At 38.6% G+C, this 19,770-nt stretch overlaps 2 protein-coding genes across 6 annotated transcripts in view; one reads left to right on the forward strand and one right to left on the reverse strand.

Moving 5' to 3' along the window:
* The window catches only part of SNX14 (sorting nexin 14), a 111,859-nt gene extending 102,096 nt beyond the window's left edge, over positions 1-9,763 (forward strand). For 4 of the 5 annotated variants that reach the window (XM_036766474.1, XM_036766476.1, XM_036766472.1 and 1 more), the window contains 4 exons: positions 5,630-5,725; positions 7,294-7,385; positions 7,673-7,729; positions 9,546-9,763. In XM_036766474.1, the coding sequence (XP_036622369.1) occupies positions 5,630-5,725; positions 7,294-7,385; positions 7,673-7,729; positions 9,546-9,584 (284 nt within the window). In that variant the 3' untranslated portion in view covers positions 9,585-9,763. The remainder of the gene's footprint in view (positions 1-5,629; positions 5,726-7,293; positions 7,386-7,672; positions 7,730-9,545) is intronic. The other variant, XM_036766475.1, reaches the window with a different exon arrangement.
* Positions 178-2,708, reverse strand: LOC118856419 (lon protease homolog, mitochondrial-like). The gene is given in 2 exon segments (XM_036766700.1): positions 178-2,435; positions 2,438-2,708. Coding segments are annotated over 2 exon segments (2,514 nt in total). The 5' UTR covers positions 2,694-2,708.
* Positions 9,764-19,770: the final 10,007 nt, after the last annotated feature.

Below are 19,770 nucleotides of genomic sequence, written 5' to 3' on the forward strand. Positions count from 1 at the left end.
TTTTCAAGCATATTAGGCCTTCTCTAAATTAAATTGCTTTCTAAGCTATATATGTATCAGACCACCATTAAAGGGTTTACTCAGCTGCTTATCAGCATTACTGATCCTTGAATCTTCTGTCTGAGTTAACTTACCCTCTGGAATTTGTCTGGCTGAAGCCTCCCCTACTCTTAGGGCCTATGAAAGTTCGTCATTCATCAGTTTCCTCTTGTGAAAGACAATGTCAAAGATCTCATCATAGTGCTTCACAAAGTGCACTTCTAGCCCTTCAGTGATGTAGTCTGCAAGGTCATGATAGTCTGTCCTGTTCTCTGCAGGGAAGATGACACAGGTGACCCCTGCTCTTTTGGCTGCAATGGTCTTCTCCTTAATGCCTCCCACGGGAAGGATCTTGCCAGTGAGGGACACCTCCCCTGTCATGGCTACGTCCTGTCGAATAGACTGGTTCATGGCCAAGGAGAGCAGTGCGGTGACAATGGTACAACCTGCACTAGGGCCATCCTTGGGGGTTGCACCCGCAGGAACATGCAGATGAATGTTTGAGGTCAAGAGGAAATCGTTGGATGGATCTTCATGCATTAAGAATGCCCGGGCAAACGTATATGCAATCCTGGCACTTTCTTTCATAATGTCCCCCAACTGACCTGTCACCTCTAGGCTCCCATCTTTGTTGTCTTTTTCCTTGGGGCGCCGTAGTGAGGTCTCAATGAACAAGGTAGAACCTCCCAGGGCTGTCCATGTCAGACCCATGACCACACCTGGTGGTGTTACATCATACATGCGTTCCACAGTGAAGATGGGCTTCCCTACAAAGTCCTGTAGGTTCTCAGGTGTTACTTCCACAGACTCCATCTCCCCACTGATTATCTCATAAGCACATTTTCTTAACAGTTTCTCCACCTGCTTCTGCAGGTTTCTGACACCACTTTCCCGGCAATACTGCTTGATGAGAAGGGTCAACACATCTGATGAGATTTTGGCCTTGCTTTCATCCAGACCACATAAGGCTCGGGCATGAGGGAGTAGGTAACGCTCTGCAATGGCGAGTTTTTCCTGGGCCACGTAGCCAGAGACATTGATCATCTCCATCCTATCTCTCACGGTGTCAGCGATGGTTTCTATAATATTGGCTGTGCAGATGAATAAAACTTTAGACAGATCTACTGGGACATCTAGGCAGTGATCAAGGAAGCTGAAGTTCTGCTCTGGATCTAGAAGCTCAAGCAATGCAGAAGAGGGGTCTCCCTGGTAGCTCCGCCCAATCTTATCTACTTCATCTATTAGAATCAGGGGATTTTCTGTCTGGGTCTTTTTCAGACACTGGATGATCTTCCCTGGCATGGCCCCAACATATGTCCTCCTGTGTCCTTTGACTTCTGCCACATCTGTCATGCCTCCAATACTGAACCGGAAATATTCTCTATTCAAAGCTCTTGCAATGGAGCGAGCAATGCTTGTCTTTCCCACTCCTGGAGGCCCATAGAAGCAAAGGATCTTCCCTTGTGTTGATCCTCGGAGTTTTCTCACAGCAATAAATTCCAAGATGCGCTTCTTGACATCCTCCATGCCATAATGATCTTCCTCCAGGACTTGTGTGGCTCGGGACAGATCCAGATTCTCATCACTGTACTTTCCCCAGGGTATGGAAGTCAACCAGTCCAAGCAATTTCGGGTGACACTGAACTCTGAGGAATGATTATCCAAGAAGCCCAATTTTCTGATCTCCTCATCAATCACATGCATGACGTGCTTGGGAACAAGAAGCTCCTTTAAACGTTCTCGGAATCTCTCTTCAATGGCATCTTTATCATCTTTCTCTAGGCCCAGCTCTTTCTTGATAATTTTTAGCTGCTCTTGCAGAAGGTACTTGCGGTGAGTTTGCTTGATTTTCTCTTCTACCTCCTGGCCCAGATGCTGCTGCAGTTTGTTCAATGCCAATTCCTTCTTGAGCAGAGAGAGGGCCTTGTAGAGCCGATTTGGAATGTTTGTTTCTTCCAGGACATCCTGCAGCTCCTGAGATGTGGCTCCTGTCAGCGCTGCCCCCAAGTCACTCAAGAAGATGGGATTGTCCAGAGGTCTCTGCCCAACCTGCATCATCTGAATCACAGACTCTCTATAGAGGGGATTCAAAGCAATGATATCTCGAATTGTCTTCACAATTTCTGCAATAAAGGCTTTAACTTCCTCATTGACTTGGAAGTTTTCATGGAGTACATTTTCCACTTCTACCATGAGTATTTCATCCCCAGAACTGGTGGCAGGTTCTATCACCAGGTCTACCACCTGGTTTTTGGCACTTTGTTCCTCCTCTGCCTCCTCCTTGGCTAGCTTGGGTTTTCTCCTTTTCTGTTCATTTTCTAGTTCCCGTATCTCAGGGGCTACCTTTAATTGTTTGTTTATACGAATCCTTCTGTGTCCCATGACTATCATATGCTGAGATCGTGCATTTCCTGAATGTTGATGAAAGTTCCCATGTGGTAAATTTCATCCAGGTTCTCAACCACATCGGACTCATCGTTGTCATCTCGCTTTAGAAAGACACCGCCATATGGCTGGGCAAGGTGAACTTTTTTTCGTAGCAGTTCACCCAACTTCTTGTTTTTAACCTGGATGATCTTGATGAAGCGGGGGGACACAGGGTTGTGGGTGACGGTGATGAGCGGCACATGCGGGAAGTTCTCAGGGATCATCATGGGTGAGAGGGCGTTGGCGCCCGGGCCCTGCTGGCTCCCACCCCCAGGGCCCCTGCTGGCCCCAGGCCAGTCCTCATTGCCGCCCTCGGAGCTGTTGTTGCAGTAGTGCTGGCCGCCTGCTCTGGTGCTGCTGCCCACGATGTTGGCCTCACCCCACAGGCCCGGCCACTCGCCCACACCCCACGCGGGGGGCCCCGGGCTACACAGAGCCCAGGCCGGCAGTGCATTCGGCAGCGGTCGCTGCAGCGGCGGCCGGGCCAGGAGGAGCCCTTGCCCGTGGCCTGGCCCCTCAAGGCCAGCTAGCTGGGGAGGCCTTGGCCGGGGGGCAAGCGCTAGCCACTTCGCGGCTCCCCGCAGGCGAGGGTTGGTGGTGGTGGATTGTCATAGCAAATTTCTCTCATAAATGTCTCATTTCTGAAATACATATAAAGAATTAAGCCAAATTTATAAAAATAAAAGCTACTCTCAATTGGTAAATGGTTGAAGGATATGAATGTGCAGTTTTCAGAAGAAATCAAAGCTATCAGTAGGCATAGGGAAAAACCAAACTTGTAAATCACTAATAATTAGACAAACTCAAACAAAAACAACTCTGAGGTACAACTGCACACCTATCAGATTGGCCAACATGAGAGAAAAGGAAAATGACAAATGTTGGAGGGAATGTGGCATTGTTGGTGGACTGATAAACTGCTCTATTCTGGAGAATAATTTGGAACTTTAATCAAAGTGCTTTAAAACTGTGCATATTCTTTTACCCAACAATATCAGTACATTTTGAGGAGATCAAAGGAAAAGGAAATTTACCCATATGAACAAAAATAGCAGCTCTTCTTGTGGTATCGAAGAATTGTAAATTGAGAGAATGCCCATCAATTGGGGAATGGCTGACCCAGGTGTGGTATATGAATGTAATGAAATACTATTGTTATTTCTATGAGAAATGGTGAGGAGTTGGACTTCAAGAAAACCTGGAAAGATTTGCATGAACTGATGCTTAGTGAAGTGAGCAGAACCAAGAGAATACTGTACACAGTAATAGCAATATTATGTGATGACTTTGTTAGACTTAACTCTTCTGGGCAATGCAGACTCATGATGGAAAATGCTGTCCACATCCAGAGAAAAGCTATGGAGTCTGCATGCAAATCAAAGCATATTGTTTTCTCTTTTTTGTTGTTGTTTTTTTGTTTTCTTTCTCATGGTTTTCCCCTTTAGTTCAGATTCTTCTTTACAACATGACTAATGTAGAAATATGTTTAATATAATCATACATGTATAGTCTATATCAAATTGCATGCCGTCTTGGGGAAAGGAGAGTGGGGGGAATTTAGGACTCAAAATCTTATAAAAACAAATGTTGAAAACTAAAAATTAATATTTTTTAAAACACTTTTACTGCGTATTTATTTTTTCTTGGCTTTTTATTTATTAGCAGCATAGCTAATTTGGAAGTATAATTTGCATGACATTATATGTATAATGGGGATTGTAGCACCTACCTTCCTAAAGGGTGGGGGAGTGGTTGAATTGAGGGAGAGAATTTGGAATTGAAAATTTAAAAATAAATGTTTTAAAAAGAAAAATCAACAAGCATGTAAAAAAATAAAGATTTTGGTCTTTATCTAAAAAAAAAAATAACCACCTCAAAAAACAAAATGCCCCAATAAGATTTCTTGGAAGTCCATAGATCTTTTTGTAAATGTTTCTAGGTCTGTTTGCTTTTCATATATCCATCCCTCCAATGATTTATTAATAGTGATATATGAAACTGTTAATCAAATGGGTCATACTGGCCATCTCAGCTAAAAAACCAAGGACCTTAGTATTATCAACTTATTAGTTGGGCTTGCAATAACCAATAAATTGGATCAGTGGTTTCTCTCAATGACCACAGACCCTGAGTGAGAGCCTTTTAAGCCTAGGTGTGTCTTTTTAAAAAAATATTTTTAGAAATTAATTAATTTTTACTTTTTAGTATTCACTTCCATAAGGTTTTGACTTCCAAATTTTCTTTTTTTTAAAATTTATTTATTTTTAGTTTTCAATATTCACCTCCATAAGTTTTAAATTTTCTCCCTTTTCCTCCCCAAGATGGCCTGCAATCTGATATAGTCTTTGCATATACATTCCTATTAAACATATTTTCACATTAGTCTTGTTCTGTAGAAGAATGAGTGGGAGAAAACATAAGTGTGGAAAAAAAAGAAAAGAAAATAGTCTGCTTCACTCTGCATTCGGACTCCATAGTTCTTTCTCTAAGATGTGGATGGCATTTTCCATCATGAGTCCTTTGGAATTGTTTTAGGTCCTTGCATTGCTGAGAAGGGCTAAGTCTTATGAAAATCAGTCATTGCACGCTGTGGCTGTTACTGTGTACAATGTTCTCCTGGTTCTGCTCACTTTACTCAGCATCAGTTCATGCAAATCTTTGCAGGTTTTTTTGAAATCTGCCTTCTCATCATTTCTTATGTGGAACAATAGTATTCCATTGCATTCATATGCCACACCTTGGTGCCATTCCCCAATTGTTGGGCATCCTCTCAATTTCCAATCCCTGGCCACCACAAAAAGAGCTACTGTAAATATATTTGTACATGTGGGTTCTTTTCCTTTTTTTATGATCTCTTTGGGATATAGATCTAGAAGTCATCCCTCCCAGTTTTTAGCTAATCTGTCCTTAGTCAAGATTGTACACTTTTGAAACTTTTCTCTTTACTTAATTGTTACTCAGCTTGGACAGGGAATTTTTTGCTTGGATAGATGGGAGAATCCTAGGAACAGGAGTTGAGGACAGAAAGCACTGCTGGTTATTGGTTAATTTTGAATGAACTTTAGGATGAAAGAATGATTATTATTCTTTTCCTTGTGCAGCTTGATGTCTTGGGCATAAACAATTAAGAATTTCCACAGACCTTGCTGTTTCATCCTTTCAGATGCTGTGTTTTGTGAAAACACTGAACCTCGTTCTCTCCAAGACAAGCAGAAACGAGCAAAACAGACCTTTAAAGAAATGATGAACTACATTCCAGGTACAATATTTGTAGAAAACAATTAAGATATATGTTCGATTTTGTTCTGTAAAACATGAATTAGTATACTTTATTGAAGTCCCAGACTTTAGCAAAGTGATAAAGTTAAGTTAGTTACAGCTAATTTCAGGATAAAATGTTAAATGTTAAATAAACATTTAACAAAGTTAATAAAGATGATACACATGTGTTTCCAGTTATACATTTATACATTTTATATATAAAATTTGTTAAAGGATTATGAGAAAAAAAACTTTTTTTTCCCCACGTGAAATTATTGAATGAATTAACTACTAAATCTTGAAGTTTCAAAGGACATTTGACAAATAGTTTCTGAGAGTCATTTTATTAATAAATCATAATTAAGATAGTCATCACCATATCCTCCTCTCCTACACACACACAAACACACACACACACACACACACTGCATATAAGCATATAACTGGTTTGAACCAAATGGTTTCTTGTTTTTTCACCTACATGAGATCTCATATTCCTTCTCCGTGACTTTCTACAGATTGTCATCCATGCTTATAATGTACCCTCTCTTTATCTCCACCTCTTAGAATTTCTGTTTTACTTTAATGTCTAGCATAAGGTGTTTCCTGTTCCACCTATCCCCAAAATTACATTGTATTTATTTTGTGTAAATGTTCTGTGTGCTTATATGTGTACATGTTGTCTCACTCCCTATGGGGTAGAAGCTTCTTGAAAGAAAGAGCTATTTTATTTGTGTCTTTGTAGCCCTAGGGCAGCTAAGTGGCACAATGGATAGACTGCTGTGCCTGGAGTCAGGAAGACCTGATTTCAAATCTGATCTCAGACACTTATTAACTGTGTGACCCTGGGCAAGTTATTTAACCCTGTTTGCCTCAGTTTCCTCATTTGTACAATGAGCTGGAGATGGAAATGACATCTTTGCCTCCAGAAAACCCAGAGAGGGGTCATAAAGAGTAGGACACAACTGAAAATGACTAAACGACTTCATCCCCAGCCCCAAGCATAGAGCCTGTCCACACTATGGGTCTTTTAACAAATGCTTGTTATAAATGATTGATTGTTTAAGTGATTAGACAAATTAAAAAGTTTGATCCCGTACATGTGGAATTTAATAAGCTCCTTGAGAGCCGGGACTGTCTGCTTTTTTTGCCTTTCTATCCCTATTGCCTGGCATATAGTAGGTATTTAAGTGCATGTTGAATGCAGAGATGATCTAGGGCAAATTAACCTGGCTAAGTATATTCATGACAATGTAAAATTAAGTTTTCTTGAGTAGATAAATGAGAACAAAGTATCCTTTTTTTTTCTGTATAGGCCTTATAAAATGAATTCGTGCTCTTCATTTTAGGCTGTTTTTACCTCTCTAAAGTTGGAAGCAGTGATATTTAAAAATTTTAACAAAGCATAAAACACCAAATATTTATATAAAAGCTAAAAGGGTAGTGCGTGGCGTTAACCTGAGAGAGAAAGAGAGACACAGAGAGAATGTCTCAAAACAGGATGGGGATTTAAGTATTTTGCAATAATCTTAAAAAAAAAACTCTTAAATTTGTTGCTTTCTTTAGATCTTATAGGTAAATGCATTGGTGATGAAGCTAAATATGAAGGTATCAGACTTCTGTTTGATGGCCTCCAGCAGCCAGTGCTCAACAAACAGGTACCGTTTATTAAAGGTGGAATCTTTCTCTGAAACATTGTCTTAGACAGTAGAGGCCTCTGGCTGTATGAGGTCAGGGATGGAGCACAAGAATAATTTTTCATATTAGAATTTCTGCAAACCAAGAAATTCTGTGGATGTCAGGCATACTATTAACTATGGATTTAAAACACTTTGCTTTGGAGACATGGTTGTCAAGAAAAACAATGTGATATTGAGCAGTTTTACAACTTTTTTGGCTATTACCTTTTAATACAAATTTTTCCTCTTTTTTTTTGGCATGTTAGTTGACTTACGTTTTATTGGACATTGTTATACAGGAGCTTTTCCCAGAACTCAATAAGGTAATGAATGACAAAACTTTTTATTGTCTTTGAGGTTTTTTTCTCGAAATGTTTGTGGTCACTTATGTTGTTAGAAACATAAGAGTTGAGATTTTGGCTACAGTTCTTTTAAAAAATAATGTTTATCATTAATGACTTTTCTAATTTCCTTGATCCACTATACACGAAGATCGAGCTAAAGTAAACTCATTAACATCCCAGGGCATCAGTTTCCTGACATCTACCAGATAATGAGGCTGGACTAGATAACTTGGTCTTTCCAAGACTCAAATCTATTATCCTATGAACTAGTATTTGTTTAGGAAGTAACTGAGTCCTTGCTGCCTCAGCTTTGTTCCTCCCCATCTCTTTCTTGTCAAACAGAGTAGAAAGACATGAGGTACCTGCTGCTTTGTTTCTAGAGTGGAGTTGGAATATAAACATCAACATTATGAAACTAGCTACAAGGGGCTGGGGGCAGGATCAGGTTCAAGGAATAGTTCAACAGATATTTACTGAGATGGGGGAAAAAAGCATGTTTTAGAAATCTCTTGAGGTTGCCAACCCAGCAGCATTTGAGAATTAGTGGGCCTGAAAGCACAGAAGTACAGGAAATAGGGAATTGAAATATTCTATCAACAGGCATTTATTGAACACTTTGTGCCAGATATTGTGCTAAATTCTAGGTGCACAAAGAGAAAACCGTCCCTGCCCTTGAGAAGTTCTCCTTCTAATGTTGGATATGACATTTAAATAACTGGGTACATACAACCTAGAGAGTAAGTAGAAGGTGATCTCAGATGGAAAGGTGCTAGTAACTGGGAGGAACTGGGAAAGGCCTCCCTTAGAAAGAGGCTTTTGTGTTGTCTTGAAACAAGCCATGCAATGTATGGGATGTGTTGGATGAGGGAGAATGAGGATGTGAGGATAATGCTATGGTTGTAAATGTGGGTGACTGGGAAGATGCTGGTACCCTAAACAGTAACTGGGAAGTTAGGAAGGGAGGACAGTTTTGGGGGAATGATAAGTTCAGTTTTAGACATGCTTAGTTTAAGATGTCTATGGGACATCCAATTTGAGATGTCCAAGGGGCACAATTAGAAATGGGAATAGGAGTTAGGAGGCAGGTTAGGGCTGGATAAGTAGATTGAGAATCATTAACATAGAAATAATTAATTCTATGGGAGCTGATGAGATCACTAAGTGAAATAGTGCATGAAGCACTGTGCCTGGGGTCAGAAGATCTGAGCTAAAATTCTGCTTTGGGAACTAAGCTGTGTGACCTTGGGCAAGTCACCTCTGACTGCCTCAGTTTTCTCATCTATAAATTGGAGTTCCTAAAAAAGCACTTACCTCTCAGGGTTTTGAAGATCAAATGAGATGCTCTTTGTAAAGGCCTTAGCACAGTGCCCAAGATCCTTCCTTCCTTCCCTCCCTCCATTTGTTCTTTCCTTTTATCTTTTTTCCTTTCCTCTTTATCTCCTTTCTTCTATTAAAATGGAGATTCCAGTTGGAAATCACCAATCAGAGGAGGAGGCTGCTGGGGTAGAGGTATATTCCAGGGGGGGAGGGCTGCTTGGTGGAGAGAAGCCCAGAGAATCAGGAGTGCATCTGGGAGAAAGGGTGAAAACCAAAGCTAGAACAATGCCTTGTCAGTATTAGGAGTGGTAGTTGCTGTTTGCAAACTGTTTATTTATTTGACTTTTAATTAGTCCTATATATCTTACCCTGGCAATTTAATAAAAAAGAATTGTTTAATATTTTATTGACACAGTTTGATTTGGAAATGCTTGCTTTGCTCTATATTATGTTGATCGAGTCTACTTTTTTACTCTAGGTACAAAAGGATGTTACTTCTATATCATCTTGGATTTAACAAGCTGGACTCTATACAGAAAACAAACAGTTAATACCTGCCATACCACTAGTACAGAAGAGATATATCTTCTATTCTTCCTTTGTATATTTTTGTAAATATCATGTAATTCAGTGTCTGAAAATTGTATTGCTTTTATGTTTTAATAAACACTAACACAGACTTAGTATTGATTGAAACTGAGTTTTCCTTTTATTAAGTTTTAGTTCCACCTTTTCCAAATCATACTTCTCTTTTTTATTGCAGTTTTCAGTTTTGTCCTAGATCTATGGTAGCAGTAGGGTAAGAAACTTATGTTCAAGAAATTTCCTCTCCCAATGCAGATGGGCAACTGTTTTGAATGCTAATAATAATAATCCTTGTTCTTCTGAACATTGAGAAGGAAAGTGAACCACTCAGGTTTTCACAGCCATTATATGTCAGAATTGGGACTTGAACCTAGGTCTTTCCTGATTCCAAAGCCAGCTCCCAATCCACTGGATCAGGCTGCCTCTCAGTGGTATTGAAATTTTTAAGGAGCAGTTGTAGAAGGTAAAAGTATATCTGCTTGACATGACAGACAGGGAAGAATTCTGAATTACGGTATAGAAGCATAAGAACATGGTACTAATTTTCAATAAAAATCAACTCATTTATTCACACTTTTTTTAACTAGTGCATTTCTCACAGCAACTTCCCTCCCATCTTTCTTGGATCTTGAATAAGCATTTTATTTAATACTTAAATATGCAAAATACTGTGTTAACTGCTGGGGGTTACAGATAGAAATTTGAGACAGTCTCTCCTCTCAAAGAGGGTACATTCCAATAGGGAAACAACATAGAAATATGAGAAATTGAACCGCAGGGTGGATGAACACGTCTAGGGTCCTTCAAGGTATATTGGAAGAGCAGACATAAAACTCAATGATCCATAGGGTGCTTCAGCAGGGTATATGGAAAGTACCCAACTAATTAAAGACAGAACATGCAAAGTGAGTTCAAGATGGAGAGTGATCACTGGGGTGAGATTAGAAAAGGTCCTGTTGAGGAGGCGGCACCTGAACTGCGTTTTGAAGGAAGTTAGGTTTTCCATGAGACAAAGGTGAGGAGAAAGGGCTTTTCTGTCTCTAAATTTAATTTGTCCTTTAAGACAAATACCACTTTTCCTCCTCACTGGAATTCTTCCTTAGTGACTTCAGAATCTCCCATCCCTCCTGACTCCTGACTTCCTCTGAAACATTTTACTCCATGGCATCCTAGCCTATATTTCATCTGGACCTTTTTTTATGGGAAAAATGGGCAGAAGACAGAAGCAAGGCCAGGCACAGTGGAGACAAATGTTGGAAGGTCCTGTAAAAATTGATTCAGGTGAGCTGAGGCTGCAGAGGGAAGGCAAGGACAACAAAGAGAGGGTTTGGTTTGGGGAGCAACTTAGGGAGGAGAATGAGGATCAAAGAGGCATGGGCCTTCACATACAGTGGGAGGAACAGTAACTAAAAGCAAAAGGAAGAGGTGCTCTAGTCTCATTTTGTTTCTCTTTGCTGAGGAAAATTGGAAATGACAGAACAAAAATAAGGACTTTATGCCTAAGATAAGAGAAGCACTTAATTGCTTTCAATTGATTTATGTCACCTGGCCCTAATGAACTTAATTTTCATTTACAGAAAAAAAAACCCCAAAACCTAGAAGATGTTAATACTGAGTCACATTGGTAATATTTCAAAGATTATAGAACACAGGTGAGGAGCCATGAGATTGGAGAAGGGCAAACATCCCAATTTTCAAAAAAGGAGAAGACAGTTTTGTCTGCCAGCTATAATGAGCCTGATGGGACTGCTAGAACTCTGGAATAGATCATTCCAGGTAGTAATGGTAGGCAAACAGGACCCCCTGCTGTCCTCTGACAGAAAATGCCCCAGCCGCCCTGGATGTGTCTTGCTGGTCTACGTCTAGCTCGGTGCTAAAGGACTTATGTGCTTTTGGAAGACACGGTACGGTATGGTCATCCTTTGGCTCTTCTTCCTACCTTGTGACTGCAGTGAGGGTTTGGGGCCCTACTTCAGTTAAAAAGAAGAAACAGGTTCCATTTTCTCTTTTTTCTTTTCTTTCTCCAGATGTGCAGCATGTAATATTCCCTCTTCAGGAAGTTGCACAAAGGGTCTAAGGCAGATTTAACATGGTGCCTATTAGTATAAAACAGAGCACATGTCATTTCTAGGCAAGCCTTAGATTGAGTCTTAAGCTGCCTCTTCTATTTCATTGCTGAATGTAGGTCACTAAATAGCCATCCTAAGATGAATGTTTCAAGCCTTGAAGGCAATATTGTGAGTTTGAGGGAGCTCCTTGAGTCCTTGGTGCCAACTACACTTCAGGAAGAGCCCCAGCAATTACTACAGTGCTCTTTGGAGAAGATGAGCCCAACCCCTGGTCTGGCTTGCTAGAGGATATGGATCTGGGGTTGAAGGTGAAATGTCAATTCAGCAGTCCCACAAAATAATTCATATTTTGTTGCTTTAAATGTTAGCCTCCCAAGAGATTATAACAGTACTTAGAAATTACCATCCCAACTTGTTTAAATATTTGTGTGTATGTGTGTGTGTGTGTTTTAGCATTTCTTTTGTGTGGAGGAAATAAATAGCTGGCCTATACCTGATTTACTTTATACACTGAGTATTTGTTTACTACTCCATTTCAGAAAGACCATAGACATGAACCAAACTTAAGCATTTTATAAGTGATTTTTCCTAGGATACCAGGGTGAGGAGCATAACAAGCAAAATGATTAAAGAGAACAAATGGCTTCTCTCTTCGGTGGCCAGGCTCTTCTAAGACTGAACCCTAGTCCATGTGTGAGTGGCTCCAGAGCTGCAAGAAGACCCTTAATGGACAGCAAGAGAGAGAATATAAGTCTCTAAACCTGCCAACAAGTCATGTGGGACTATTTTGTTACTCTTCAGTCATTTAAGTCGTGTCTGACTCTTCATGACTCCATTGGGAATTTTTGTGGCAAAGATACTGGAGTGGTTTGCCATTTTTTTCTGTAGCTCATTTTTTTTTTTTTTACAGATAAGGAACTGAGGCAGACCAGCATGAAGTGACTTACCCAGGGTCACACAGCTAGTTAAGTGTCTGAGGCTAGATTTGAAATCTGTTTTCTTCATTCTAGGCCCAGCATCCTGTCCACTGAGCCACCTAACTGTATGTATTACATAAGACTATTTTTTTTAATTGAATTGTGTTGAATTTGTATTTGAGGAAAAGGGTATAGGGAATTAACAGTTTGTGATGAATAAAGTACCAGGAATCTTTTTGATGCTGCCTACTACAAAGATGGAATATGGCTTGTGTTTATTGCTGCTGTTGGTATCTTTGCCAGTATGCCTCATAGTCTGCCCAGCACCCTGGATGCATGCCTAGCTAGCTGCTATTTTCCAGAAATGTAAAAGTGTATCATAATATTTTTGTGGAATTTTGTGTTAAGATCCCAGCAGCTGGCACAGTTCTCTAAGGCTGCTCAGTATTGCAGTTCCTGAATTCTTAGCTAAATGGAAGTTGGGGAATGTCCCAAATTCATTCAAGACATTCCCTACCTACCATTAGCATAGATAATTAAAAATTGGTGATATATTTGAATTCTTTCTACTCCTTCAAAAGGGTATTATGGTCACGCTTAAGCAGTTAGGTTTTCCAATTTACTTCCATTCTTTGCCAAGATGCTGGAGAGTGCCTTCTTTAGAAATGTATTCATGAGGTGGCACACTGACAATTGAAAGAGGGAAAAAAGTGGGTGTGTTCAATCTCCATTTGGTGAATGAAAGACTGTCCTCATGGCACAGGGCAGACTCTCAAGTTGTTTTTGAGCATTTAGGACATCCCAACAGAATATTCTTGTAAAGGTTTACTTGTTCCTCTCTTCAGCTGTTTATCACATAACATGGTGGACTGTGTGTACCAAGTTTGTAAAGAAAAGTATGTAAACATGAAACAAGGGCAAACACATACAGCAAGATTTTTATTTCGATTCCTCTAGCAAGAATTTGAACTAATTCAGCACTAGGCTAGGCTGAAGTGCCCCCTTGTTTATAAAGCAAAGTGCTTTTATTGGCTGCGTTTTTAATAGCTTAAACTGGAGTGTTTTGCTTAAAATTTTCTCAAAGAGCGCATAAACACCATTTACATACAATTAGCATGTAAATAACATTATTTTTATTCATTAAATTCCTAAAGAATCTCTTCAAAGTAATCTAGTACTTTGCCATCCTAGGCTGAGTTACTATTTGTGTGTAAGACAGAAAAGCATGATCTAAAATAGTCTCTCGCTCAGACTTTTTCACTAATTCATGCATTTGGATGCCAGTTAGGCCAGATGAGTGAGCTTTTACTTTGAAAAACAAATTGGATAATGACAGGTGTTTTCTTTGCATTTAAGAAATTTGTACTGCAAAAATAACACTACCCATGCTGACATTGTTATCTACATTGGGATAATTGAAAAGTTAATATTCTTCAGTCTGGAAAGATGAAGACTGAAGGGGATAAAAAATTGGTAAAGGTCTAGATAAGATGAAAATGGAGTTGAAATTTGAAGTACAGATAAAAGAAGGCACTTGAATTGGTTACCCTAAAAGTTGACAAGTGAAAATATAAATAAAGGTGGTCCTCATTATCTGTGAGTATTTATTATCTCTTCCTCTGAAGTTTGTTTGGTCTAGACATGTTAGTTCATTGGTGTAGGAAATATCTCTTGAGGAACCTCTACTGATGCAGGTTAGTGACTTTTATAATTTATGGTGTATAGAGTTGCTTAAGGTATTGAGAGGTTTAGTGACTTTTCCAGGATCATACAGACAAGATGGGTTGGATTCAGGGCCTAAATCCCAGTCTTCTTGAACAAAGGCCCAGTTTCTTTTTTTTTCTTTTTTAAAAAAGTAACTTTTACTATCTCTCCCTCTCTCTGTCCTCCCCTTCACTGAAAATTTTCCAAAAAATTGAAAGCAAAACTTTCACAACAAACACACAAAGACCAGTAAAATATATTTCCACATTGGCCATGTCCAAAAAATACATTGTTTCATTTTGAATTTATGTTCATCACTTCTTTGGCAGAAGGTGGGTGACATGATTCATCTTGAGTCCTCTGGACTTACAGTTTATGAGTGCATAATAAATCAGAGTTCTGAAGGCTCTCAGAATTGCTTTTGACTATAATGTTGTTGGCATTGTAAAAATTGTTCTAGTTCTACTAACTTATTTTGCATCAGATCATAGGCATTTTCCCAATTTTCTCTGAAATTCTCCATTTCATCATTTCTTATGACACTATAATATTCTTTTACATTATTATATTATTATTACATTATTACATTCATATACCACAGTTTGTTTAGCCATTTCCCAATAGGTGGATACACCTATGATTTCCAATTTTTGGCTACAACAAAAAGACCTCCTATAAATAGTTTTGTCCATATAGATCTTTTTCCTTTCTTTGTTCTCTTTGGGGTACAGACCTAGTAGTGATATGGCTGGGTTAAATGATATACAGAGCCTACTAACTTTTTGGGCATAGTTCAGAATTGCTTTCTACAATAGCTAGACCAACTCACTGCTCTACCAACAATGCATTACTGTGTTTTTCCTGTAGCTTCTGTCATATTTGTCATTTTCCCCTTTTTTCATCTTCGTCATTCTGATAGGCGTGAGGTAGAACCTCAGAGTTGCTTTAATTCGTATTTTGATGGATAGTTTTTTTTCACATGGCTATTGATAATGTGGATTTTTTTCCTTTGACCATTTATCTATTGGGGAATGCCTCTTATATTAATACATTATGTAACTTGGATATAAGACCTTTCTCAGAGAAACTTACAGCACAATTTTTTTTTTCATTTATATCTTTCTTTTCTAATTTTGGCTGCATTAGGTTTGTGTAAAAAAATTTCAATGTTATATAATCAAGATTGCCAGTTTTCTTTTTTGTGATCTTCTCCATCACTTGTTTAGTCATGAACTCTTCCCCTATCCATAGATCTGAGAGGTAATTTCTTCCTTGCTTTTCTATATTACTTATGTCACCTTTATGTAAGAATCATGTATCCATTTGGAGTTTATCTTTGCATATGTATGTGTGTGTGTGTGTGTGTATCTATGTATGTATATACAGTGTGAGATATTAATACTCAATTTATGCCAAATACCTTTCCAATTTTCTGAGCAACTTTTGTCAAATAGGCCTTCCCCTAGTAATTGGGGTCTTTGGGTTTATCTAACACTATGTTATTGTGTTCTCTTGCTTCTATATGTTGTGTACCTAATCTATTCCACTGACTGACCTCTCTGTTTTAACCAGTATCAAATTATTTTAATAACTGCTTTGTAGTTTAATTTGAGATCTGGTACTGATAAATCTACTTTCTTGCCACTTTTTTATTTTTACACTTGAGATTCTTGACCTCTTCATAGGAATTTTGTCATTTTTTTCTAGCTCTATAAAAGAATCCTTTAGTAGTTTTGATTGGTATAAGACTAAGTAAATTAATTTAGATAATATTGTCTTCATATTATGCTGGCCTAATCTATTCATGAGCAATTAACATTTCTCTATATTCCCTCTCTTGCTCCTTTGAGTTTAGCTAAGGCATAATAGATTTTGCTCCAGCCTCTCATTTGAACTCTTTGGCATCTTGTAAACACCATATTATTGTATTGTTTTCTATTCCATTCTTTTGTTTTATGGGTGAATTCATCCCATTGATGTTCATAGCTATGATTGTTAATTGGATGTTTCTTTCTCTCCTATTGTCTTATACTTTTGTTTCATTACTCCCACCTTCCTTTTTACAAATAAGAGGAAGATCATAAAAGGAAGTTTGCCTAATACTTGTAATCTATAAATGAAATGTCCTAGTTCTTATCTATTACAGCTCTTCTTTTACCCTTGTGTTGCCCTAATCCCAGGTTTTTATGTTTGATTCCTTTCATTTTTATTCTTCCTTCTCATTTCTCTTTCTGAAATTTGAATTTGTTTTGTTTATGACTCTTTCCTCAGTTCCTCTATCTCCTTTGTCCCTATAATTTACTTTTTCCTATGTATTTCTATACCGAAATCTGTGTGTGTATGTGTGTGTGTGTGTGTGTGTGTGTGTGTGTGTGTAATTGTGTTTTATCTTCCTTTGTCTAGGTCAGATAAAAATGAGGTTCATGAGATGCCTGATTCCCTCCTTTTTCTTCATGATTAAAAATCATCTTAGATACCTCTATTATGCAATAATGATTTCCAACCTCCTTTCTCCTCCTCCAATAAAATCCTTCTTCTCTCTAGTTAAAAAAATCTTTACTTGAGCCCCTCAGGCCCTCTTGTCATATTTACCTTTTTCTACGACCTTTAAAAATACCAGGCTTCTGAGAAGACCTTTACCCTCTATAGCCTTTAAACAATTCATCCCCACATGTTCCCTGACAAGTAAAGATGTGTATTTTTCTATATTTCTTTGGCTTATGCATTTTTATTTCAACCTATCTATTCAGTTCTGGCCTTTATCTTTTGTCTTTTGCAATACAGAATTTCAAGCTCCCCATTTCTTTATGATGGTGGCTTCCAAATCTTGTGTAATCCTTACTGTAGCTCCTTGGTATTTGAACTCTTTCTTTTTGGATGTTTATCTCCACTTGACCTGTTTTCCATGTTAGTTGTTTTTAATATTGTATTTCTTATATTCATCTACATTTTTTTTCAGTTTTGGAATGTTTAATTTGTGTGTATGTGTCATTAAATCCCTATTTTCTGTTTGGCTCATTCTGATTTTCAGGGCATTCAATTCTAGGGTGAGGTTTTCCATTGTCCTAAGATGTCAATTTTCCATGCCATTCTTTCTTCCCTAAGTATTCAATTTTGTTCCTCATTTCTTTTTCTTTAAAGTTCTTGTAGCCCGGACATTTTTTTTCCCTCCCAAGCTTTAATTGGACTTAGGAAGTTGCTTTCTTCCCTGGGATCTGTTCTTGGGCAGTTCAAGGTGTGTCTGCATAGTATCTGGTGTTTTCCTTGGTTTGCTCAGCTTAGCATCTTTGGTGTCTATGTTGGGGGGTTTGTTCTTGGGATAGGTTCCTCCTTTGCTCTCCTGAAGTAATCTTGAGTGTGATGGTCAATACTAGGCTCCTTCTCCTTTCTCCAAGGAACTTAAGGGCTGCTGTAGTGCTGGGTTCTGCCTAGGGCCTCCCTCTTGCCACAGGACTCCTGGGCTGTTTTTGGCTTTGTCTAAGGTCCTTCCCCATTTGTGCTGGGCCCAAGGGCTACTGTGGCCTCTTCCATGCTAAGCTCCTTTCATAGGGCTTCCTCTTGCCACAGGGCTCTGTGGCTGCCCTTCTCCTAGGTTCTAGGGATGCTTTAACACTCATGCTGGCTCATGGCAAAAGGCTTTGGATTGACTGTGGGCTGATCTATCACTGGGCTCAGGGCCACCCCCTCCCAACTGTGGGGCACTAGGCTCCAGCTTGTGATGGACCTCACTAGTTATCACGGGGCTGCATTGCACTGTGCTTTCAACTTACATGACTTGTCATTCAGGGTTTCTGCATAATTGTCAAGGTTCCATCCCTTGTGTGAGTGGAGGGGTCTGTGGGTGATTTTTCTTATTGAGGGTATCTTCAGAGGAACCTGGCTCTTCTAGGTCCTAAAATATCACCATCTTCCCCCTCAAGGCTAAGTTTCTGTTCAATTTTCTGCTTTCTTCTTATGAGATTGGCAGAGAGAACCAAAAATCCTAACACCAAAATTATTCACTGATAAAATGACTAATCCTTTTTCATCTCTTCCCATTTAATACTAGCATCTACCATACCTCATCAGCAGTGTCTTTGTTGGTCCAATCTTTCCATGATTGATTATCTCTTAGTTTCTCAATGATGATTTTTTGATAGGAGGATTAAGAGAGGTCCTTGGGGAAAGTGACGACGCCTATGAATTTTTTTGTAACAGGTTAAAGGTTAAATGAAGGCTATCAAATCCTATCATAGATGTTCATTGAGAAAATTATATTAAAAAGCCTGATCAACACTTAGTTCATTCTGTGTTCATCCCATGAATTAGCACATAGTTGCAGTTCTGTTTTTTGTTAAATCTAAAATAGCATTTCATAATTTTTAGTTCCTATTTTAAAGTCCCAAAGTTTTTTGTTTAAAAATAAAATTACTTTGAAATGTTGGTCTATTTCAGATAGATTTACTGAAGTTCTTGAGGGCAGAGACTGTCTTTTGGCTCCTTTTGTATCCCCAGTGCTTAGCGCAACAGTACCTGGAACATAATGGGCACTTAATACTTGACTAAATAGGTTTTATCAACACCCAGTCCATAGAGAGTAAGCAACACCTTTGAAACTGCACCATCCTAAGAGATGATGATAGCTATTGGGCAATGGGATCATGGATTCTTCTTTAATAGTGCTAAGTATTTGTGATATCCAGGAAAGCACCAAAAGGAGAATGTCAAAAATTTCAGCTTTGTTCTGTTAAATACATATGTACACACACACACACACACACACACACACACACACTTTGTGGATCACAGTTACTTCTCAAGACTAGTTCTCAATGAACTTTATTGCTTGCAATTTGTACATAGCGCACATGACATTTGCGAAGTGCTCTATGCTACTTTATTGACATTCTTATATATACCATCATAAAATAATTTACTTTTTTTACACTCAAAAAAGTGCAAAATCTCATTTTTTCAATGGACTTCAATAACCCATTTTATCATCCCTGCGTTAAAAAAATAAGAAACGAAAATACCTAAAACTTAGCTTTTTCAGATGTTGAACTTTTATGACCTTATTAATTGTTCATCCAACTGTTGATGTACATGCAGAAAAGCATTATTATTTTAGTGCATGAACCTATTTAAATAAAGTTTTCAACTAAGATCTGGATTGGGATACTTTCAATTAGGCTACTTTATTTGGATGCAAGAAGGAAAAGACAAAATGAGGTACGTCAGTAGCTATTTCACCACTTGTTCAGTCAGGGAAGATTCCTACTTATTCTTGGATTGGTATGTGTATCATCTTACGTGGCTGTTACTATGGCAGAGCAAGGAATTATTTAGAGGGAAGTCCTCTTATCCTGATCTTTCTCCTCAGTTACTTATGTTTAATAAGCCTGTGATCCCAACATTTCTGGGATCACTTGGATGGATTACAGTGAAT

The sequence above is a fragment of the Trichosurus vulpecula genome, chromosome 7, assembly GCF_011100635.1.
Source record: "Trichosurus vulpecula isolate mTriVul1 chromosome 7, mTriVul1.pri, whole genome shotgun sequence".
Lineage (NCBI taxonomy): Eukaryota > Metazoa > Chordata > Mammalia > Diprotodontia > Phalangeridae > Trichosurus > Trichosurus vulpecula.